Source organism: Zonotrichia leucophrys, unplaced genomic scaffold (assembly GCF_028769735.1).
Source record: "Zonotrichia leucophrys gambelii isolate GWCS_2022_RI unplaced genomic scaffold, RI_Zleu_2.0 Scaffold_220_83534, whole genome shotgun sequence".
In the NCBI taxonomy this organism is placed as follows: Eukaryota; Metazoa; Chordata; class Aves; order Passeriformes; family Passerellidae; genus Zonotrichia; species Zonotrichia leucophrys.
The window spans coordinates 62,901-83,534 of NW_026992425.1; the positions used below are offsets into that span (position 1 = coordinate 62,901).

The 20,634-nt window shown below is 54.7% G+C and overlaps 1 protein-coding gene across 4 annotated transcripts; it reads right to left on the reverse strand.

Moving 5' to 3' along the window:
- Positions 1 to 786: 786 nt before the first annotated feature.
- Positions 787 to 20,598, reverse strand: DLG4 (discs large MAGUK scaffold protein 4). Of its 4 annotated transcripts, XM_064738202.1 has the most exons (17): positions 20,542 to 20,598; positions 19,078 to 19,202; positions 17,171 to 17,340; positions 13,727 to 13,863; positions 11,697 to 11,841; positions 10,962 to 11,100; positions 9,842 to 9,998; positions 9,191 to 9,293; positions 8,000 to 8,114; positions 6,686 to 6,862; positions 5,755 to 5,813; positions 5,233 to 5,280; positions 5,006 to 5,107; positions 3,664 to 3,836; positions 2,668 to 2,777; positions 1,580 to 1,671; positions 787 to 1,013 (listed from the first exon to the last, which is right to left on the reverse strand). In XM_064738202.1, the coding sequence occupies exons 1-17, from the start codon at positions 20,569 to 20,571 to the stop codon at positions 907 to 909; spliced, it is 1,989 nt and encodes a 662-aa protein (XP_064594272.1). In that variant the 5' UTR covers positions 20,572 to 20,598; the 3' UTR covers positions 787 to 906. The 4 variants fall into 4 exon arrangements, with proteins under 4 accessions (XP_064594272.1, XP_064594269.1, XP_064594270.1 ...); XM_064738199.1 differs by lacking the exons at positions 19,078 to 19,202; positions 20,542 to 20,598 and adding an exon at positions 18,202 to 18,240; XM_064738200.1 differs by lacking the exons at positions 17,171 to 17,340; positions 19,078 to 19,202; positions 20,542 to 20,598 and adding an exon at positions 16,096 to 16,146.
- Between the last annotated feature and the right edge of the window lie 36 nt (positions 20,599 to 20,634).

A 20,634-nucleotide genomic window follows, 5' to 3' on the forward strand; every position in this document is an offset into this window, starting at 1 on the left:
TGTTTCCTATTCATAAACCCCGCCCCCCATTCATAAATTCCACCCGCCACTCACAAACCGCGCTGGCCACACCCCCATAGAGCGCTCTCGATTCTGATTGGCTGCCAGTCCCCTGACCGGTTCCCACGCATCCTTTTGACCCCAAAACCCCCCAAAATCTCCCCAAATTCCAACTCAGGGAGTTCCCCGGTCTCCGTGGCCCCTCCAGCACCCCCCAAATCCCACCCAGGACCCCCCCAAATCCTCCTGAGCCCACAAACACCTCTTCCAATCCCAAAAACTCCCTTAAAAATCCCCCCAAAATTTTCACTCCCCAAAATCTGGGGTCCCCCCCCGCCCCCAATCCCGAACCTCCGGCGTCTCCATCGCTTTATTCCCACAATTCCATAATTTCTATGCAAAATACTCTCATCTCCCCTCCCCCCCCCAACCCCTCCATTTTTTTTTTTTTTTTTCCCACGCCGAGGGAGGGGGGGGGGGGGGGGGGGGGCCCATGGGATCCCCAAAACCCCTCCCCAAACCCCTCCCCCCCCCCCCCCCCCAAAAATGTTCGAGGCCGGGAGGGGCCGATTCGGGGGCCCCCCGGGGCGTTACAAATATAGAGCTTAAATATGTACAAAAAAATGAGAAGAGTCCAAATTTGGGGCGGCTGCGGGGGGAGGGGGGGGGCGTTTTTCCCCCCCTCCCCAAAATCCACCGGAAAGGATTCCCCTCCCCAAAAAAAAAAAAAAAACCAAAAAAAAAAAAAAAAAAGAAAATAAAAACAACCAACCCCTCCCCCAAGGCTTTGGGAATTCCCAGCAGGTCCTGGCGGGGTTTTTGTTGGTTTTTTTTTTTTTTGGGGGGGGGGGTTCCTGTGGATTTTGGGGGCGGGGGGGGATTTTTTGGGGGTCCCCCCCCCCGGCCCTAAAGCCGCTCGCGGGCGGGGACCCAAATGAAAGGTCCTGAGAGGTCCTCGATGACTCGTTTGACTTTGTGGTAAATCTCCTCGAAGCTGTCGCCTTCCACCATGGCTGGGGAGAGAGAAAACAAAAATGGGATTTTGGGGGGATTTTAGGGGGTTTTGGGGAGGTTTGGGGGCGTTTTGGGTGGGGAGGGATCTTTGGAATGGAAAAAAAGGGGATTTTTGGGGAATTTTTGGGAGGTTTGGGGGCGTTTTGGGTGGGGAGGGATCTTTGGAATGGAAAAAAGGGGATTTTTGGCGGATTTTTGGGGGATTTTTGGGGAATTTTTGGGGGGTTTTGGGTGGGTAGAGACCTTTGAAGGGTAAAACAAGTGAGATTTTAGGCGAATTTGGGGTATTTGGGGAGCGTTTGGAGGGGTTTGGGCCGTTAGAAATCCTTGCAGATTAACAAAAAGGGGATTTTGGGTTGGTTTGGGGTGCGTGGAGATTTTCAGAGGTGGAAAAAATGGATTTGAGGGGAATTTTGGGGAGGTTTGGAGTGAAGAGGGACCCGTGCCAGTAAAATAAAGGGGATTTTGGGGGGTTTTGGGGGATTTTGGAGGGGTTTGGGTGAATTTGGGGGGTCTTTGAGGGGGATTTCGGGTGTGCCCAGGTGTGCCCAGGTGCGTTCCTCACCTGAGAAGCACTCGGTGAACTCCTGCTCCAGTTTGGTGGCTCTGTCGAACGCTTTCCGCGCCTGCTCCTCGCTCACGCGCTTGGAGATCTCCCTGAGGGGGCGGGGCCACGTTGGGACACGCCCACATCACCTGGCCACGCCCACAGCGCCATGAGACACGCCCACAAACTCCCACGGACGCTCCCACAGCGCAGCTTCATTCACAAGAGGCCACGCCCATTCATAAAACCACACCCACCTCTCACCTGTAAAATTAGGAAGCCCCACCCATTATGCAAATCGACCTCACTTTCATCATGGATGGCCACGCCTCCTCCTGCCTCAGTTTCCCCCTTTCTGTGCACAAACCACGCCTCTAAAACCCCTCAAATTCCACCCAGAATGGCTGCCCAGGTGTGCCCAGGTGTGCCCAGGTGTGCCCAGGTGTGCCCAGGTGACTCACAGCACGTTCTGCAGCGATTTGGGCCGGATGAAGATGGCGATGGGTAATGGGTGTGCCCCAAAACCTCCCAAAATGAACCCAGAATCACTGCCCAGGTGTGCCAGGTGTGCCAGGTGTGCCCAGGTGACTCACAGCACGTTCTGCAGCGATTTGGGCCGGATGAAGATGGCAATGGGAGCCCCAAAACCTCCCAAAATGAACCCAGAATCACTGCCCAGGTGCTCCCAGGTGTGCCCAGGTGTGCCCAGGTGTGCCAGGTGTGCCAGGTGCCCCCAGGTGACTCACAGCACGTTCTGCAGCGATTTGGGCCGGATGAAGAAGGCGATGGGAGCCCCAAATCCCCCAAAATGAACCCAGAATCACTGCCCAGGTGTGCCCACGTGTATCACAGGTGTGCCAGGTGTGCCCAGGTGACACACAGCACGTTCTGCAGCGTTTGGGCTGGATGAAGATGGCGATGGGAGCCCCAAACCTCCCAAAATGAACCCAGAATCACTGCCCAGGTGTGCCAGGTGTGCCCAGGTGACTCACAGCACGTTCTGCAGCGATTTGGGCCGGATGAAGAAGGCGATGGGAGCCCCAAATCCCCCCAAAATGAACCCAGAATCACTGCCCAGGTGTGCCAGGTGTGCCCAGGTGACTCACAGCACGTTCTGCAGCGATTTGGGCCGGATGAAGATGGCGATCGGGTGCAGCTGCGCCGCCTGGAGCCGCCGCACGGCGTTGGCCGACACGTCCAGGATGCAGTGCTTGCCCTGCAGGTGACACAGGTGTGGCACAGGTGTGACCAGGTGTGTTCCTACACTCCCCCAGGTGTGCCCAGGTGTATCTCAGGTGTATTTACCTGTTCAGCCACCTCTCTCACGGATTGCACGCTCATCCCGTACAGGCGGCTGTTGCACTGCCCTGCCCCTGGTGTATCCCAGTGTACCCAGGTGTGCCCAGGTGTATCTCAGGTGTATCCCAGGTGTATCTCAGGTGTATCCCAGTGTACCCAGCTGTACCCAGGTGTATCCCAGGTGTATCCCAGGTGTATCTCACCTGTTCAGCCACCTCTCTCACGGATTGCACGCTCGTCCCGTACAGGTGGCTGTTGTACTGCCCCAGGTGTGTTCCCAGCTGTACCCAGGTGTGTTCCCACACTCCCCCAGGTGTATCCCAGGTGTATCCCAGGTGTATCCCAGGTGTATCTCACCTGTTCAGCCACCTCTCTCACTGATTGCACACTGGTCCCGTACAGGTGGCTGTTGTACTGCCCCAGGTGTGTTCCCAGCTGTACCCAGCTGTACCCAGGTGTATCCCAGTGTACCCAGCTGTACCCAGGTGTATCTCACCTGTTCAGCCACCTCTCTCACAGATTGCACGCTCGTCCCGTACAGGTGGCTGTTGTACTGCCCCGCCCAGGTGTGTTCCCACACTCCCCCAGCTGTACCCAGGTGTATCCCAGTGTACCCAGGTGTATCCCAGTGTACCCAGGTGTGCCCAGGTGTATTTACCTGTTCAGCCACCTCCCGCACCGATTGCACACTGGTCCCGTACAGGTGGCTGTTGTACTGCCCTGCCCCTGGTGTATCCCAGTGTACCCAGGTGTGCCCAGGTGTATCTCAGGTGTATCCCAGGTGTGCCCAGGTGTGTATTTACCTGTTCAGCCACCTCTCTCACGGATTGCACGCTCGTCCCGTACAGGTGGCTGTTGTACTGCCCCGCCTCGATGAACTTGTGTCCCTGGATGTCTTTCTCCATGCGCTCCCGCGAGGCCACAAAGTGATAATCGCGGCCGTCGACCTCGTACTCGCGCTTGGGCCGCGTCGTGTCTGCGGGTGCGACAGTGAGACAGGTGTGACACAGGTGTGACACACCTGGGACACACCCGGGACACACCTGGGACACACCTGGGACACACCCGGGACACACCTGGGACAGGTAACGGGGGTTAAATGGGGGATAAATGTGGGGTAAATGGGGCCCAGGTGTGTCCCAGGTGTGACGATCGCGGCCGTCGACCTCGAACTCGCGCTTGGGCCGCGTCGTGTCTGCGGGTGTGACAGGTGAGACAGGTGTGACACAGGTGTGACACAGGTGAGACACAGGTGAGACGGGTGTGACACACCTGGGACACACCCGGGACACACCCGGGACAGGTAACGGGGGTTAAATGGGGGATAAATGTGGGGTAAATGGGGCCCAGGTGTGTCGATCGCGGCCGTCGACCTCGAACTCGCGCTTGGGCCGCGTCGTGTCTGCGGGTGTGACACAGGTAAAGCACCTGAGACAGGTAAAGCACCTGAGACAGGTGACAGCCCTGGAATGGGGAATCAACGGAGCCCAGGTGCCCCCAGCTGGGCACAGGTGTGCCCAGGTGTGCCCAGGTGTGTTTTGGGTGCCCCCAGGTGTGTTTTGGGTGCCCCCAGGTGTGGTTTGGGTGCCTCCAGGTGTATCCCAGGTGTGCCCAGGTGTGTTCCTGATGCCCCCAGGTGTGCCCAGGTGCCTCCAGGTGCCCCCAGGTGTATCTCAGATGCCCCAAGGTGTATCTCAGGTGTGCCCAGGTGTGTTCCTGATGTCCCCAGGTGCCCCCAGGTGCCCCCAGGTGTGCCCAGGTGTGCCCAGGTGCCCCCAGGTGTATCTCAGGTGGGTTTCTGATGTCCCCAGGTGCCCCCAGGTGCCTCCAGGTGTGCCCAGGTGTCCCCAGGTGCCCCCAGGTGTGCCCAGGTGTGTTCCTGATGCCCCCAGGTGTGTTTTGGGTGCCCCCAGGTGTATCTCAGGTGTATCTCAGGTGCCCCAGGTGTGCCCAGGTGTGCCCAGGTGCCCCAGGTGACTCACGGGGCACGCAGGAGCCGAATTTCTCGGGGAACTCGGACAGGAGGTCCCTGTGTGTGCCCCCAGGTGTGCCCAGGTGTATCTCAGGTGGGTTTCTGATGCCCCCAGGTGCCCCCAGGTGTGCCCAGGTGTGCCCAGGTGTGCCCAGGTGCCCCAGGTGACTCACGGGGCACGCAGGAGCCGAATTTCTCGGGGAACTCGGACAGGAGGTCGTCGTTGACGCGATCCTTGGTGGGGCCCAGGATGATGATCGGCCGCGCGTAGTGAACTGGGGACGGCAAAAAAAACCCCAAAATTCACAAATTCCCCAAAATTCCCGAAATTTCAGGGGTCCTGAACCTCCCCAGAAAGAAAGGAGATCCCAAAATCGGGGGATTTCAGCCCAAAATTCACCTTCCATCTGCGTCACCGTCTCGTAGCTCAGCACGGCGTCCTCGCGGCCTGCGGGGAATTCGGGATTTTGGGGAGTTTTGGGATTTTTGGGGGTGATTTTGGAGATTTTTGGGATTTTGAGGGATTTCGGGGAAAATTTGGGAGGTTTTGGGGTAATTATGGGATTTTGGGGGGGGTTCTGGGTATTTTTCGGGATTTTTGGGGGAATTTTGGGGAAGATTTTTGGGGGAATTTTGGGAGTTTTTTGGAGGAATTCTTCTGGGAATTTGGATACTTTTGGGAGGGATTTTGGGGAGGATTTGGGATTTTTTTATGGTATTTGGGATTTTGGGGGGAAAATTTGGGTTTTTTTGGGGGGGGAATTTGGGTGATTTTTTGGGGGGATTTGGGGAATTTTTGGGGGGAATTTTGCTGATTTTTTTGGGGATTTTTTTGGGAGAACTTTGGCGAGTTTTAGAGGGAATTTTTGGGGGGAATTTTGGGAATTTTTTTGGGTGGAATTTGGGGATTTTCGGGCCCCACCTTGAGCCCCCGGCCCCCGATCTTTGGCCTTGAGCCGCGTCCACTCCCGGCGCTCCACCCTGCAACCAGTAAGGACCAGTTCGGACCAGTAAGGACCAGTAAGGACCAGTTCGGACCAGTTTGGACCAGTTCGGACCAGTTTGGACCAGTTCGGACCAGTGGCCCCCAGTAAAGCTCCAGTTCCTTCCCGGTGGCTCCCAGTTAAACCAGTAAAGCTCCAGTGTCCTCCCAGTCCAAACCAGTCCAAACCAGTCCAAACCAGTCCAAACCAGTCCAAACCAGTACAAACCAGTACAAACCAGTACAAACCAGTATAAACCAGTCCAAACCAGTACAAACCAGTACAAACCAGTACAAACCAGTACAAACCAGTAACCCCCAGTGCCATTAAACCCCATTGGAACCACTCTGAGTCCACTCCCAGTACAAACCAGTGACTCCCAGTATGAACCAGTGAGTCCCAGTGCTCCTAAACTCCATCCCAGTCCCTCCCAGTCCCTCCCAGTCCCTCCCAGTGCCATTGAACCCCATTGAACCCCACTGTAACCGCTCCAAACTCGCTCCCAGTGGCTCCCAGTCCAAACCAGTGACTCCCAGTATGAACCAGTGAGTCCCAGTGCTCCTAAACTCCATCCCAGTCCCTCCCAGTGCCATTAATCCCCATTGAACCCCATTGAACCCCATAGTAACCACTCCAAACTCGCTCCCAGTACAAACCAGTACAAACCAGTGGCTCCCAGTGACTCCAGGGCTATTCCAGTGAGTCCCAGTGCTCCTAAACTCCATCCCAGTCCCTCCCAGTCCCTCCCAGTGCCATTGAACCCCATTGAACCCCATTGAACCCCATTGTAACCGCTCCAAATCCATTCCCAGTGACTCCCAGTGGCTCCCAGTCCCTCCCAGTGGCTCCCAGTCCGAGCCAGGGTCTCACCGGCGCTTGCTGGGCACGAAGCCGATGTCGGGGGGCTGCTGGGGGGGCAGCACCAGCCGGGCCTGCCACCACTCCTCGTCCGAGGCGTCCAGGACGTGCAGGACGTCCCCGAAGCGGAAACTCAGCGCCTGGCTCAGGAAGCCCACGTCCTTGGCCTTGTCGTAGTCAAACAGGGCCCTGGGGGGGCATTGTCACCTGTGTCACCTGTGTCACCTCCCCTGGGGTCATCCCAGCTCATCCCAGTATGAACCAGTTCATCCCAGTTCATCCCAGTGCTCACAGTGTCCTTTATTGTCCCCATTCCCCTCCCCACGTCCTTGGCCTTGTCGTAGTCAAACAGGGCCCTGGGGGGGCAATGTCACCTTTGTCACCTCCCCGGGGTCATCCCAGCTCATCCCAGTATGAACCAGTTCGTCCCAGTGCTCTCAATGTCCCCATTCCATCCCCATATTCCCCACGTCCTTGGCCTTGTCGTAGTCAAACAGGGCCCTGTGGTGGGGAATGTCACCTTTGTCACCTTTGTCACCTTTGTCACCTTTGTCACCTGTGTCACCTCCCCTGGGTCACCCTCAGTGTCCCCCAGTTCATCCCAGTTTGTCCCAGTATGAACCAGTATAAACCAGTACATCCCAATGCTCCCAATGTCCCCATTCCATCCATTCCCCTCCCCACGCCCTTGGCCTTGTCACACCCTGGTGCCACTGTCACCTTTGTCACCTTTGTCACCTCCCTGGGGTCACCCCCAGTCCACCCCAGTCCATCCCAGTATAAACCAGTATAAACCAGTGAGAGCCAGAGCCGAGAGATCCCAAATATCCCCAAAAAAATCCCCCCAAAAAAAAATCCCCAAACATTTCCAAAAACCCCAAAACTCCCCAAAATCCCCTCCAGGTCCCCAAATGTCCCCAAGATCCCAAATCTGAAAAACATCTCAAAAAAATGGCCAAAAAAATCACAAAAAAATCCTAAAAAATCGCAAAAAAAATCACCAAAAAATCCCCAAAAATCACCAAAAAATCACAAAAAATCACAAAAAAAATCACCAAAAAAATCCCAAAAAAACCCCAAAAAACCCCAAATCTTCTCAATCCTCATGATGTCCCCAAGATCCCAAATCTGAAAAATCCCTCAAAAAATCATGAAAAAATCAGCAAAAAATCCCCAACAAAAACCTAAAAAATTCACAAAAAATCACCAAAAAAATCACAAAAAATCACAAAAAATCACCGAAAAAAATCCCAAAAAAATCCCAAAAAATCCCAAAAAATCCCAAAAAATCCCCAAATGTCCCCAGGTGTCCCCAGGTGTCCCCACCGGACGTAGAAGCCGCGTTTGGGGTCGCTGCGCAGGGAGGCGCTGCCGGAGCCGAGGCTGCTGCTCAGGAGCTGCTCCCGCAGGTCGTGGATCTTGGCCTCGAAGCGCCCGTACTCTGAAATTTGGGGGGAATTCCGGGGGTTTTGGGAAAATTGGGAATTTTGGGATCAAGGAGGGGATTGGGGGTATTGGGAAAATTGGGAATTTTGGGATTTTTTTCTGATTTTTAGGGATATTTTGGGGATTTTTGGGGGATCTTGGCCTCAAAGCGCCCGTACTCTGAAATTTGGGGGGAATTTGGGGTGAATCCCGGGGGTTTTGGGAAAAATGGGAATTTTGGGATCAAGGAGGGGATTGGGGGATTTGGGAAAATTGGGAATTTTGGGGATTTTTTTCTGATTTTTAGGGATATTTTGGGGATATCTGGGGATATTTGGGGGATCTTGGCCTCGAAGCGCCCGTACTCTGAAATTTGGGGGGGTTTTGGGTGAATTCCGGGGGTTTTGGGAAAATTGGGAATTTTGGGATCAAGGAGGGGATTGGGGGATTTGGGAAAATTGGGAATTTGGGGATTTTTTTCTGATTTTTAGGGATATTTTGGGGATTTTTGGGGGATCTTGGCCTCGAAGCGCCCGTACTCTGAAATTTGGGGTGAATTCTGGGGGTTTTGGGAAAATTGGGAATTTTGGGGAATTTTCGATCGTTGGGGGATTCAGGACGTTGAGGGGGTTTTGGTGACCCTTGGGGACATTTGGGGACATTTGGTGTCACCTTGGGACCGGGACTGGGGACACCCTTGGGGACACTCCCAGGTTCCTTGGGGACACTTGGGGACATTGGGGACATTGGGGACATTTGGGGACATTGGGGACATTTGGGGACATTTGGGGACACCTGGGGACATTTGGGGACACCTGGGGATATTGGGGTCAATGGGGACATTGGGGGACATTTGGGGACATTTGGGGACATTGGGGACACTGGGGGACATTTGGGGACATCTGGTGACCCTTGGGGACATCTGGGGACATTTGGGGACATTTGGGGACATTTGGGGAGACATTGGGGGACATTGGGGACATTTGAGGCATTGGGGATATTTGGGGACACTTGGGGGTACATTTGGTGACCCTTGGTGACCCTTGGTGACCCTTGGGGACATTTGGGGACATTTGGGGACAGGGCTGTCACCTTCGGGCCGGTACTGGGCCACGATTGTCACCGACTGCCCGGCGTTCTTGAGCGCCAGCGCCGCCTGCTCGTGGGTGGCACCGCGCAGATCGACCCCGTTCACCTGCGGGGACATTTGGGGACATTTGGGGGCACTTTGGGGACACGGTTGGGGCAGGGAAATGGGGGAAAAAATGGGAAATTTTGGGAAAAATTGGGGGAAAATGGGGCCAAAAAGGACATTTAGGGACACCTGGGGACACCGAGGACAGGTGGGGACACCCTGGGGACACCCTGGGGACAATCTGGGCACCTCGGGACCCCTTCTCATGGTGAGGATGATGATGGTGACAACCAAAAACCCCAAAAAGCTCCACAAAAAACCCAAAAAACCCCAAAAATCACTCAAACCACCCCATTCCACTGCCACCCCAGGTGCCACCAGGTGTCCCCAAGTGCCACCAAGGGGATGTGACACCTTGGGGACAATCTGAGGACAACCTGGGACCCCTTCTCATGGTGATGATGATGATGGTGAAGACCAAAAACCCCAAAAAAACCCCAAAAACCCCAAAAAACCCCAAAAATCGCCCAAACCGCCCCATTCCACCCCCTCTCCCGGTGTCCCCAAGTGCCACCAGGTGTCCCCAGGGTGTCCCCAGGGCCACCCACCGAGAGGATCTGGTCGCCCTTGCGCAGCTCCCCGCTGAGGTCGGCCGGGCCGCCGGCCAGGATGAAGGAGATGAAGATCCCCTCGCCGTCCTCGCCGCCCACGATGTTGAAACCCAGCCCGGTGGAGCCGCGCGGGATCACGATGCGCCGCGGGTCCCTGCGGACAGCGGGGACATTGGGGACAAAATTGGGAAAAATGAGATTTGGGGACATTGGGGTCATTGGGAGGGTTGGGGACATTGGGGGGGATTGGGGACATTGGGGACATTGGAGGGACACTGGGGACATTGGGGACACCTTGGGGACGTTGGGGACAGACCTGGGGACGTCGTCGTCGGGCAGCAGCTCCTTGGGGCCGGGCGAGAAGGACACTGGGGACAGCCCTGAGTGACCCTTGGGGACCCTGAGTGACCCCTGGGGACCCTCACTGACCCCTGGGGACCCTGAGTGACCCTGAGTGACCCTTGGGGACCCTGAGTGACCCTAAGTGATCCTGAGTGACCCTTGGGGACCCTTGGGGACGTTGGGGACATTGGGGACAGACCTGGGGACGTCGTCGTCGGGCAGCAGCTCCTTGGGGCCGGGTGAGAAGGACACTGGGGACCCTGAGTGACCCCTGGGGACCCTGAGTGACCCCTGAGGACCCTGAGTGACCCCTGGGGACCCTGAGTGACCCTTGGGGACCCTGAGTGACCCTCACTGACCCCTCGGGACCCTTGGGGACATTTGGGGACATTTGGGGACAGACCTGGGGACGTCGTCGTCGGGCAGCAGCTCCTTGGGGCCGGGCGAGAAGGCCCAGGGGGACAGACCTGAGTGACCCCTGGGGACCCTCACTGACCCCTGGGGACCCTGAGTGACCTTTGGGGACCCTGAATGACCTTTGGGGACCCTGAGTGACCCTTGGGGACATTTGGGACGTTGGGGACAGACCTGGGGACGTCGTCGTCGGGCAGCAGCTCCTTGGGGCCGGGCGAGAAGGCCCAGGGGGACAGACCTGAGTGACCCCTGGGGACCCTCACTGACCCCTGGGGACCCTGAGTGACCTTTGGGGACCCTGAGTGACCCCTGGGGACCCTGAGTGACCCTTGGGGACATTTGGGGACATTTGGGGACAGACCTGGGGACGTCGTCGTCGGGCAGCAGCTCCTTGGGGCCGGGCGAGAAGCGCCGCGGGGACGTCGGGGTCAGCGCCGGGGGGAACTCGGGGCCCAGGAAACTCTGGGGGGGCAGCTCCGAGTCCAGGTGGGCCGAGTACGCTGGGGACAGTGGGGACAGTTGGGGACATTGGGGACATTGGGGACAGTTGGGGGCATTGGGGACAGTGGGGGACACTGGGGACAGTGGGGGAACAGTGGGGGGATTGGGGACATTGGGGACATGGGGGACAGTGGGGACATTGGGGACATTGGGGACAGTGGGGACATTGGGGGTGTTGGGGACACTGGGGACAGTGGGGACATTGGGGACATTGGGGACAGTGGGGACATTGGGGACATTGGGGACACTGGGGATGTTGGGGACATTGGGGACAGTGGGGACAGTTGGGGACATTGGGGACATCAGGGGAATCCAGGACATTGGGGACATTTGGGGACAAGGGAAAGGACAGGGACACGAGGACAGGGGGGGTCCCACCACCGATGTCCCTCCCCAATGTCCCCAATGTCCCCAATCCCTCCAAACCCTCCCAACGTCCCCAATGCCCCCAATGTCCCCTCAGTGTCCCCAATGTCCCAGTGTCCCCTCAATGTCCCCAGTGTCCCCAATCCCCCAATGTCCCCCCAATTCCCCCAATGTCCCCAATGTCCCCAATGTCCCCAGTGTCCCCCCAGTGTCCCCACGTGTCACTCACAGCCGGTGACATCGGGGGGCCCGTAGGTGTCCCCCAGGCCGGGCACGGTGGCCTTGGCCACCCGCAGGTACACCACGTCGTAGGTGTTCTTGAGCGCCGCCACCGCGTCCTCGTGCATGACGTCCTCCAGGCTGACGTTGTTCACCTGGGGACATTGGGGACATTGGGGACATTGGGGACACTGGGGACAATGGGGACATTGGGGACATTGGGGACATTGGGGGCATTGGGGACACTGGGGAACATTGGGGACATTGGGGACATTGAGGACACTGGGGACATTGGGGACACTGGGGACATTGGAGGGATTGGGGACATTGGGGGCATTGGGGACATTGGGGACATTTGGGACATTGGGGGGGGGCTGGCACATTGGGGACATTGGGGACATCAGGGGGGTTTGGGACAATGGGGATGTTGGGGACATTGGGGACATGGAAGGAGTTTGGGACATTTGGGGACATCGTTCATGACGTCCTCCAGGCTGACGTTGTTCACCTGGGGACATTGGGGACATTGGGGACATTGGGACATTGTGGGGATTGGGGACATTGGGGACAATGGGGACATTGAGGGGGACTGGGGACACTGGGGACATTGGGGACATTGGGGGATTGGGGACATTGGGACATTGTGGGGATTGGGGACATGGGGGCATTGGGGGACATTGGGGGATTGGGGACATTGGGGGCATTGGGGACAGCAGGGACACTGGTGACATTGTGGGGGACTTGGGGACACTGGGGACATTTGGGGGGGATTTGGGACATTGGGGACATCAAGGCCAGGGGATCGGGGGACACACGGACACAGGGAGGGGACATGGGGACAGCAGCGCCACCGCCCCACCCCGGCCACCCCCCCGATGTCCCCAACACCCCCCAGATGTCCCCAAACCCTCCTGATGTCCCCAAGCCCCCGCTGTCCCCCAATGTCCCCAAAGCCCCCCGCTGTCCCCGCTGTCCCCAATCCCTCATTAACCCCTGATGTCCCCAAGCCCCCATTAACCCTTAATCCCCGCAATGTCCCCAATGTCCCCAAATCCCCCTGGATGTCCCCACTCTCCCAATGTCCCCAAACCCCCCTCATGTCCCCAGTGTCCCCAGACCCCCCAGGTGTCCCCAATCCCTCATTAACCCCCGATGTCCCCAAATCCCCCTGGATGTCCCCAAGTCTGCCATTGCACCCTATCCCCCCAATGTCCCCAAACCCCCAGATGTTCCCAATGTCCCCAATGTCCCCAAACCCCCCAGGTGTCCCCAGCACCCCCAGGTGTCCCCGTTGTCCCCACTGTCCCCACTGTCCCCAGTGTCCCCAATCCCTCATTAACCCCTGATGTCCCCAATGTCCCCACCCCCCGATGTCCCCCACTCCTCCGATGTCCCCAATCCCCCATTAAACCCTGATGTCCCCAATGTCCCAGGTGTCCCCAACTCCCCCAAATGTCCCCAATGTCCCCAGGTGTCCCCAGCACCCCCCACCCCCCACTGTCCCCAGTGTCCCCAACCCCTCATTAACCCCAGTGTCCCCAATGTCCCCAAATCCCCCCAATGTCCCCAATGTCCCCAAACCCCCCAATGTTCCCGGTGTCCCCAATGTCCCCAACTCCCCCCAATGTCCCCAAACCCCACGGTGTCCCCACTGTCCCCAACTCACAGCCAGGATCTTGTCCCTTAATCCCCCCAATGTTCCCAGTGTCCCCAATGTCCCCAAACCCCCCAAATGTCCCCAATGCCCCCAAACCCCCCAATGTTCCTGGTGTCCCCAATGTCCCCATCTCCCCCATGCCCCCAAACCCCCCAATGTCCCCAATGTCCCCAAACCCCCCCCCAGGTGTCCCCACTGTCCCCAACTCACGGCCAGGATCTTGTCCCTTAATCCCCCCAATGTCCCCAAACACCCCAACTCCCCCAAATGTCCCCAGTGTCCCCAAACCCCCCAATGTCCCCAAACCCCCCAATGTCCCCAACTCCCCCAAATGTCCCCAATGTCCCCACCCCCCCCCGGTGTCCCCACTGTCCCCAACTCACGGCCAGGATCTTGTCCCCGACCTGCAGCCGCCCGTCCTTGTGCGCCGCCCCCCCCTCGATGACCTTGGTGACGTAGATGCTGTTGTCCCCCGGGATGTGCTGGTTGCCCACGCCCCCCGCGATGCTGAACCCCAGACCTGCCCGGGGGACACCGGTGTCACCTCCCCCCCGCTGTCCCCCCCCCCCCGGTGGCACCTCTGTCACCGCTACTGTCACCGTTACTGTCACCGTTATTGTCACCAGTACTGTAAATATTGTCATTGTTATTGTCACTGTTATTGTCACTGTTACTGTCACCGTTATTGTCACCGTTATTGTCACCGTTATTGTCACCGTTACTGTCACTGTTATTGTCACCGTTACTGTCACCGTTATTGTCACCGTTATTGTCACCGTTACTGTCACCCCCGTTTTGTTGTTGTTGTCATCTCCCCTTTGTCACTTTTCATTGTCACCTCCCCCCTGCTGTCACCCCCCCACCCGGTGGCACCTCTGTCACCGTTACTGTCACCGGTACTGTCACTGGTACTGTCACCGGTACTGTCACCGTTATTGTCACCGTTACTGTCACCGTTATTGTTTCATTGTCACCTCCCCCCCGCTGTCCCCCCCCCCCCGGTGGCACCTCTGTCACCGGTACTGTCACCGTTACTGTCACCGCTACTGTCACTGTTATTGTCACCGTTATTGTCACCATTACTGTCAGTTACTGTCAGTTACTGTCACTGCTATTGTCACCGTTACTGTCACTGTTACTGTCACCGTTACTGTCACTGTTACTGTCACCGTTATTGTCACTGTTACTATCACTGTAATTGTCACCGTTATTGTCACCGTTACTGTCACCATTACTGTCACCGTTATTGTCACCCCCGTTTTGTTGCTGTCACCTCCCATTTGTCACCTCCTCATGGTCACTTCCCCCACTGTCACTCCCCCATTGTCACCTCCACATTGTCACCTCCCCCCCGCTGTCACCCCCTCACCCCGGTGGCACCTCTGTCACTGTTACTGTCACTGTTACTGTCACCGATACTGTAAATATTGTCACTGTAATTGTCACCGTTACTGTCACCATTACTGTCACTGTTACTGTCACCATGACTGTCACCGTTATTGTCGCCGTTATTGTCACCGTTACTGTCACCGTTATTGTCACTGCTATTGTCACTGCTATTGTCACCGTTATTGTCACCCCTGTTTTGTTGTTGTCATCTCCCATTTGTCACCTCCTCATGGTCACTTCCCCCACTGTCACTCCCCCATTGTCACCTCCACATTGTCACCTCCCCCCCACTGTCACACCCCCCCCCAGTGGGTCACCATTGTCACCGTTGTCACCATTATTGTCACCGTTATTGTCACCCCCGTTTTGTTGTTGTCACCTCCCCTTTGTCACCTCTCCCAATGTCACCTTTCATTGTCACCTCCCCCTCAGTGTCACCCCCCTTCCATGGTGTCACTGTAATTGTCACCATTACTGTCACCATTACTGTCACCATTACTGTCACTGCTATTGTCACTGTTACTGTCACCGTTGTCACCCCCATTTTGTTGTTGTTGTCACCTCCCCCACTTAAACCCCTCCATTGTCACCTCCCATTGTCCCCACTGTCCCCATTGTCCCCACTGTCCCCACTGTCCCCATTGTCCCCATTGTCACCATTGTCCCCGTTGTCCCCACTGTCACCACTGTCCCCATTGTCACCATTGTCCCCAATGTCACCATTGTCCCCACTGTCCCCACTGTCCCCAATGTCCCCACTGTCCCCACTGTCCCCACTGTCCCCACTGTCCCCAATGTCCCCACTGTCCCCACTGTCCCCATTGTCCCCACTGTCCCCACTGTCACCTGTCCCCCCCTTTGTCCCCTGTGCCACCTCCCATTGTCACCTCCCCCGATGTCCCCTGGGAGGTCCCCAAATGTCCCCAAATTTGGGGCTCCTGGGGGGAATTTGGGGGAATTTTTGGCCCCTCAGGAGAATTTTGGGCTGGATTTGGGGGATTTTGGGGATCCTGGGATGTAATTTGGGGTGGATTTTGGGAATTGCAGCAATTTGGGGTGGATTTCAGGGATTTTGGTGTGGAATTTGGAGATTTTGGGCTGCATTTTGGGGTGGATTTTGGGGTAAATTTTGGAGATTTTGGGCTGGATTTTAGGGAGGATTTTGGGGTGAATTTTGGAGATTTTGGGCTGGATTTTGGGGTGAATTTTGGAGATTTTGGAGTGGATTTTGGGGTGGATGTCACGGATTTTGGCGTGGATTTTTGGGCTGGATTTTGGGGATTTTGGGCTGGATTTCGAGCCAGATTTGTGGGATTTCAGGAATTTTGGGATTTTGGGGCGAATCTGGATTTTTTTTGGGTACCTTTGGGCCCCTTGATGAGCTTGACCTCCACCACCCTCTCAGCTGGGACCTTCCTCCACCTCCTCCTCCTCCTCCCAGGGGCATTTTGGGGTGGATTTGGGGGATTTCAGCAATTTGGGGCTGGATTTTGGGGTGGATTTTGAGCTTCCCAGGATGAATTTTGGGCTGGATTTCAGGAATTTTGAGCTGGATTTTGAGTTGGATTTTGAGCTGGATTTTGGGCTGGATTTCAGGAATTTTGAGCTGGATTTTGGGCTGGATTTCAGGAATTTTGAGCTGGATTTTGAGCTGGATTTTGAGCTGGATTTCGAGCTGGATTTTGGGGATTTTGAGCTGGATTTTGAGCTGGATTTCAGGAATTTTGAGCTGGATTTTGAGCTGGATTTTGGGCTGGATTTTGGGCTGATTTCAGGAATTTTGAGCTGGATTTTGGGCTGCATTTTGGGGATTTTGAGCTGGATTTTGGGGATTTCAAGCTGGATTTCGAGCCAGATTTGTGGGGTTTCAGGAATTTTGGGATTTTGGGGCGAATCTGGGGATTTTTGGGTACCTTTGGGCCCCTTGATGAGCTTGACCTCCACCGCCCTCTCAGCCGGCACCTTCCTCCACCTCCTCCTCCTCCCAGGGGCATTTTGGGGTGGATTTGGGGGATTTCAGCAATTTGGGGCTGGATTTTGGGGTGGATTTTGAGCTTCCCAGGATGAATTTTGGGCTGGATTTCAGGAATTTTGAGCTGGATTTTGAGTTGGATTTTGAGCTGGATTTTGGGCTGGATTTCAGGAATTTTGAGCTGGATTTTGGGCTGGATTTCAGGAATTTTGAGCTGGATTTTGAGCTGGATTTTGAGCTGGATTTCGAGCTGGATTTTGGGGATTTTGAGCTGGATTTTGAGCTGGATTTCAGGAATTTTGAGCTGGATTTTGAGCTGGATTTTGGGCTGGATTTTGGGCTGATTTCAGGAATTTCGAGCTGGATTTTGGGCTGGATTTTGGGGATTTCGAGCTGGATTTCGAGCCAGATTTCAGGGATTTCAGGTTTTTGGGATTTTGGGGCGAATCTGGGGATTTTTGGGTACCTTTGGGCCCCTTGATGAGCTTGACCTCCACCACCCTCTCGGCCGGCACCTTCCTCCTCATCACGTAGAGCCGAACCACGGCCCCGGCCTCCTTGAGCGCCTCCACGGCCGCCGAGTGCGGCACCTCCCGCACGTCGGCCTCGTTCACAAACAGGATGCTGTCATTCACCCTGGTTTGGGGGAAAATCGGGGGGTTTTGGGAAAAAATCCGGGATTTCTGGGAAAAAATCCCGAATTTTTTTGGAATTTTTTGTGAATTTTAGGAGGTTTTGGGCCGTTTTGGGTGAGTTTGGGGCACGTTGGCCTCGTTCACAAACAGGATGCTGTCATTGACCCTGGGTTGGGGGAAATTCAAGGGGTTTTGGGAAAAAATCCACGATTTCTGGGAAAAAATCCCGAATTTTTGGGAAAAAATCTGAATTTTTGGGGGATTTTTGGGGATTTTTGGGGGGTTTCAGGGTGGTTTGGGGGCACCTCCCACAGCTCAGCCCCGTTCACAAACAGGATGCTGTCGTTCACCCTGGATTGGGGCAAAATCAAGGGGTTTTGGGAAAAAATCCGGGATTTCTGGGAAAAAATCCCGAATTTTTTGGAAAAAATCCCGAATTTTTTTTGGAATTTTTTGGGATTTTTGGGGGGTTTCAGGGTGGTTTGGGGCGGTTCTGGGGGCACCTCCCGCACGTCGGCCTCGTTCACAAACAGGATGCTGTCGTTCACCCTGGTTTTGGGGCAAATTCAAGGGGTTTTGGGAAAAAATCCCGAATTTTTTGGAAACAATCTGAAATTTTTGGGGATTTTTTGGGGATTTTGGGGGGTTTGGAGCGGTTCTAGGGGAGGTTTGGGGGCACCTCCCAGATATTGGCATCATTCACAAACAGGATGCTGTCGTTCACCCTGGATTGGGGCAAAATCAAGGGGTTTTGGGAAAAAATTTTGGGCGTTTGAGGAAGTGTGAGGGCGGTTTTGGGCCTTTTTGGGCCATTTCAGGGGGATTTGGGGTGATTTTGGGGTGATTTTGGGTCGTTTCTCACCTGAGCCGCCCGTCCTGGGCCGCAGCGCCCCCGGGGATGATTTTGGGGTGGATTTTGGGGTTTTTGGTGGTGAATTTTGGAGTTTCTGGGGTGTTTTTTGGGGTTTTTGAGGGTCCTGAACCCAATTTTGGGGTGGATTTTGGGGTTTTTGGTGGTGGATTTTGGAGTTTCTGGGGTAGTTTTGGGGTTTTTGGGGGTGTTTTTTGGGGTTTTTGGGGGGTCCTGAACCCAATTTTGGGATGATTTTGAGTGATTTTGGGGTCGTTTCTCACCTGAGCCTCCCGTCCTGGGCAGCAACACCCCCGGGGATGATTTTGGGGTGGATTTTGGGGTTTTTGAGGGTCCTGAACCCAATTTTGGGGTGATTTTGGGTGATTTTGGGGTGATTTCTCACCTGAGCCTCCCATCCTGGGGTGGTTTTTAGGGAGTTTTGGGTGGATTTTGGGGATCCCAAAGCTGATTTTGGGGTGGATTTTGGGGTTTTTGAGGGTCCTGAACCCAATTCTGGGATTATTTTGGGGTTATTTTTGGCGATTTTGGGGTCATTTCTCACCTGAGCCGCCCGTCCTGGGCAGAGGCACTCCCGGGGATGATTTTGGGGTGGATTTTGGAGTTTCTGGGGTGGATTTTGGGGTTTTTGGGGGTGAATTTTGGGGTTTTTGAGGGTCCTGAAACCCCATTTTGGGGTTATTTTTGGCGATTTTGGGTGGTTTCTCACCTGAGCCTCCCATCCTGGGGTGGTTTTTAGGGAGTTTTAGGTGGATTTTGGGGTTTTTGGGGGTGGATTTTGGAGTTTCTGGGGTGTTTTTTGGGGTTTTTGAGGCTCCTGAACCCGATTTTGGGGTTATTTTTGGCGATTTTGGGGTCGTTTCTCACCTGAGCCGCCCGTCCTGGGCCGCGGCGCCGCCGGGGATGATTTTGGTGATGAAGATCCCGGGGTCGTCCCCGACGTGGGGGTTGTCGGTGCCGCCCGCGATGCTGAACCCCAGCCCCGAGTTCCCCTGCGGGATTTTGGGGTCCAGTTAGAGCCAAAACACCCCAAAAAACCCCCAAAACCCACCCCCAAAACCCCCAGACCCAAAAAACCATCAAAAAATCCCTCAAAAAACAACAAAAATTTGAATTTTTGGGGTTTTTTTGGGGGGGGTCCAGGTGGATTTTGGGGTCTTGTTAGACCCAAAACACCCCAAAAAACCCCCAAAATCCACCCCCAAAACCCCCAGAACAGCCAGACCCAAAAAAACATCAAAAATCCTGCAAAAAATAACAAAAAAATTGAATTTTTGGGGTTTTTTTTGGGGGGTCCCAGATGGATTTTGGGGTCCTGTTAGACCCAAAATAACCCCAAAAAATCCCAAAACCCCCAAAACCGCCAGACTCAAAAAACCATAAAAAATCCTTCAAAAAACAACAAAAAATTGAATTTTTGGGGTTTTTTTTGGGGTGTCCCAGGTGGATTTTGGGGTCCTGTTAGAGCCAAAACACCCCAAAAAATCCAAAATTCACCCCATAAACCCACAGAACAGCCAGACCCAAAAAACCATAAAAAACCCCTCAAAAAAACAACAAAAAATTTAATTTTTGGGGGTTTTTTTTGGGGCATTCTCAGATGGATTTTTGGGGTCCTGTCAGACCCAAAACACCCCAAAAAAACCCAAAATTCACCCCCAAAACCCCCAGAACAGCCAGACCCAAAAAACCATAAAAAATCCTGCAAAAAATAACAAAAAATTGAATTTTTGGGGTTTTTTTGGGGGGTCCAAGATGGATTTTGGGGTCCTGTCAGACCCAAAACACCCCAAAAAAACCCAAAATTCACCCCATAAACCCACAGAATAGACAGACCCAAAAAACCATTAAAAATCCTTCAAAAAATAACAAAAAATTGAATTTTTGGGGTTTTTCTGGGGGGTCCCAGATGGATTTTGGGGTCCTGTCAGACCCAAAATAACCCCAAAAAATCCCAAAATTCACCCCAAAACCCCCAGAAAAGCCAAACCCTAAAAACAACTCTAAAAAACCTCGAAAATCCCATAAAAATCCCTAAAAAAAAAAACAAATAAAAAAAGAGAATTTTGGGGTTTTTTTCTGGTGGATTTTGGGGCTGATTCGGGAATTTTTGGGGTCCCAGGTGGATTTTTAGGATTCCCAGTGGATTTTGGGCATTTCCAAGAGGAGTTTTCAGGGATTTTTGGGCTCATTTTGGTGAATTTTGGGGTTCCCAGGTGGATTTTTGGGCTGATTTTGGGGGATTTTGGGGCTCCCAATTGCGATTTTGGGGTTCCCGGGTGGATCCGGGGCAGATTTTGGGGAGATTTTTGGGGATTTTGGGGCTCTCACCCTCTCCAGAGTGATCTCCTCATATTCCATCTCCCCCTCGGTGCCGTTCACCTGCCAAAAAAAACCAAAAAATCAGAATTTTTGGGGGGAAAT

What these genes read in the sequence shown, in the direction of transcription:
- DLG4 (XM_064738202.1), bottom strand. Translation starts at nt 20,571, where the DNA reads ATGGAATATGAGGAGATCACTCTGGAGAGG. An exon ending in CCCGACGACGACGTCCCCAG is followed by an intron (nt 9,999 to 10,961) that starts GTCTGTCCCCAA and finishes CGCTGTCCGCAG; the next exon opens with GGACCCGCGGCGCATCGTGA. An exon ending in TCGGGGGCCGGGGGCTCAAG is followed by an intron (nt 5,281 to 5,754) that starts GTGGGGCCCGAA and finishes AATTCCCCGCAG; the next exon opens with GCCGCGAGGACGCCGTGCTG.